This window comes from Coenobita brevimanus, chromosome 88 (assembly GCF_032717465.1).
Source record: "Coenobita brevimanus isolate Jiangsu-jjx chromosome 88, ASM3271746v2, whole genome shotgun sequence".
Lineage (NCBI taxonomy): Eukaryota > Metazoa > Arthropoda > Malacostraca > Decapoda > Coenobitidae > Coenobita > Coenobita brevimanus.
In genome coordinates, this window is record NC_137041.1 from 4,301,404 (window position 1) to 4,303,903 (window position 2,500).

A 2,500-nucleotide genomic window follows, 5' to 3' on the forward strand; every position below is an offset into this window, starting at 1 on the left:
GAGAAAAAAATTTGGATGTATATGATAATCGATAGCTCAATGGCCGACATGGTTACGCAAAATATCGTTACTATGCTTGAGTTTTTTTATGTTTTACGACTTTCCTTTTAATCTCTGCAATTTCTAACATCATAAACATTTTGATATACTTGTACTTCATATAATAAAATAGGTAGAGAATCAGAACATACTTTAATATAGTCTTAGTAGCGAGAAAGCAAGAATAGTCATCATCGTACATCTGAGGTTACATATTTCATTCAAAAGCGTCCATTAATATTTAGGTTGTAATGTGTACGTTACTACGCTCATTCATTGTCATTTTAAATCCATTCATTCGTACTACTGTATTTACTACTAATCACTCATTCATAATTCTTTGTTTACTAAGTTCTGCAGTTGCCAGATACCACCATGGATGAACGTATAATCTAGCTTGGAGAGACAGATAGATAGATAAACAGATACAGACATATATATATAGAGAGAGAGAGAGAGAGAGAGAGAGAGAGAGAGAGAGAGAGAGATTCCTAACTTTTCCCCTCTTTCCCCTCAGGTTTGGTCAAGCTGGGAGTGCAGTGTGTATCGGGCAAGAGGGTGGCTATTAAAATTATCAACAGGGAGAAACTGACCGAGTCCGTATTACAGAAGGTAAGTTGCTGAGTTGATTATGCTTGTGTATGTGTGAGAGAAAGAGAGAGAGAGAGAGAGAGAGAGAGAGAGAGAGAGAGAGAGAGAGAGAGAGAGAGAGAGAGAGAGAGAGATTTGTCGTACGTAAAATAAGAAAATGTTGTCTTGAGAAAATCTTAACTGCGAAATATGGAGCGTCTTGAGGATTTATGTTACCGTCTTGAGGATTTGTGCTAACTTCTTGAGGATTTGTGTTTACGTCTTGAGGATTTGTTAACGTCTTGAGGATTTGTGTTAACGTCTTGAGGATTTGTGTTAACGTCTTGAGGATTTGTGTTAACGTCTTGGGGATTTGTGTTGCGGATTATTTGTGTGAATATTTTCCTTGTGTAAAAAATAATATTAAATGTTTTCTAGGATGTGTAGTATATTTATAGAGAATTCTGTTCGATATATATTGGCTTGATGGAAAGTTATAAAGGGTTGTGTTGAGGGAAATGTATTATATAGAGTCAAGAAATGCAGTAATAATAATAATAATAATAATAATAATAATAATAATAATAATATCTCCGCATGATTTCCTTGTAATTAGTTTAATACTGTATAGATACTTGTATTTATATTTTTATGCTAGATAGGGAATATGTAAAGTTGGTGTTCCACTCTGTTTATTTATTTATTTTTTTTTCAATGCAAGGAAGAAGGAACCCAAGGCAAGAAGCCAGCAAGACTGTTCCCTCCAAGAAAATAACAAAAACAAGATAACAGAGAGCCAAATAAAAGAAAAGTGGTCCGCAAAAATTTCTTCCATGGAAAATTTGTGAGAGGAGATGATACAAAATTAAAAACAAAAATAATTGGAGTGAAAAAAATCTAAAAAAAATCCATGATGTGAAAACTAAATCTGGAATTAAAAAAAAAAAATATTTGCCAAAAATCTGCGTTGCCAAATTTCGTGATGGAATAATCAATGTTTGCGAAAATCGTTTACGGCTTCTTTTTTTTCTTTTCTCGTTTTTTCTTGTTTTTGTTTTCGATTGGTGAGTTACTTCCTATATTCTTTTTATTTATTCTCTCTCTCTCTCTCTCTCTCTCTCTCTCTCTCTCTCTCTCTCTCTCTCTCTCTCTCTCTCTCTCTCTCTCTCTCTCTCTCTCAAATCTAAGCCTCACCTCTGAATATTTTACCTTCTCATCCTGACACCTGTCCAAACTTACCTCGCTAATTTTCCCAGTTCCGCCAAAATTAGGTCACGCTAAATTGTATCAGATTTTATTTTGGAAAGCCTGTTTTTATTTCTATATATATTTTTTACGTTTTTTCGAGACGATAGTGTAGTTAAAAATATAGTTTTAGATGAAATTTATAAAGCTCATATTATATTTTTTAGTTTTATTTCTTTTCTTTTTGTTCTTTTGGTTCCTCTCTCTCTCTCTCTCTCTCTCTCTCTCTCTCTCACACACACACACACACACACACACACACACACACACACACACACACACACACACACACAGGACCATACCTTGCTATATATCTTTTTCCTGGCTATTTTTTTGAACTGGATCATAGGCAATAAAACTAAAACAATTTATCTTTATATGTAACAAAATTTCTATCAATAAAGGAGGCTCAGTTATTATTTCCTTTACTTTTTCCAGCTAGATTTATTTAATTTCTCATTTATTTACTAAACTCCTATTACTAAAAATTGCCATCTCTCTGTCTTATATGCTGAGCTGTAAAAATAGACTATCACTGAAATACTGTACTAGTCACGAAGAAGTGCTATGGAAAACATGTGGAGCCACAGAACTCTTTTTTCTATCATTATTCTCTGTGACATAAGCTGAAAAAGGACGAAAATCT

At 33.5% G+C, this 2,500-nt stretch overlaps 1 protein-coding gene across 1 annotated transcript in view; it reads left to right on the plus strand.

Annotated features, from left to right (window-relative positions):
- Positions 1 to 2,500, plus strand: part of sff (BRSK family serine/threonine-protein kinase sugar-free frosting) — a 316,281-nt gene that overhangs the window by 134,261 nt on the left and 179,520 nt on the right. Inside the window, exon 2 of the mRNA XM_080281191.1 lies at positions 557 to 651. Coding sequence (XP_080137317.1) covers positions 557 to 651 — 95 coding nt within the window. The remainder of the gene's footprint in view (positions 1 to 556; positions 652 to 2,500) is intronic.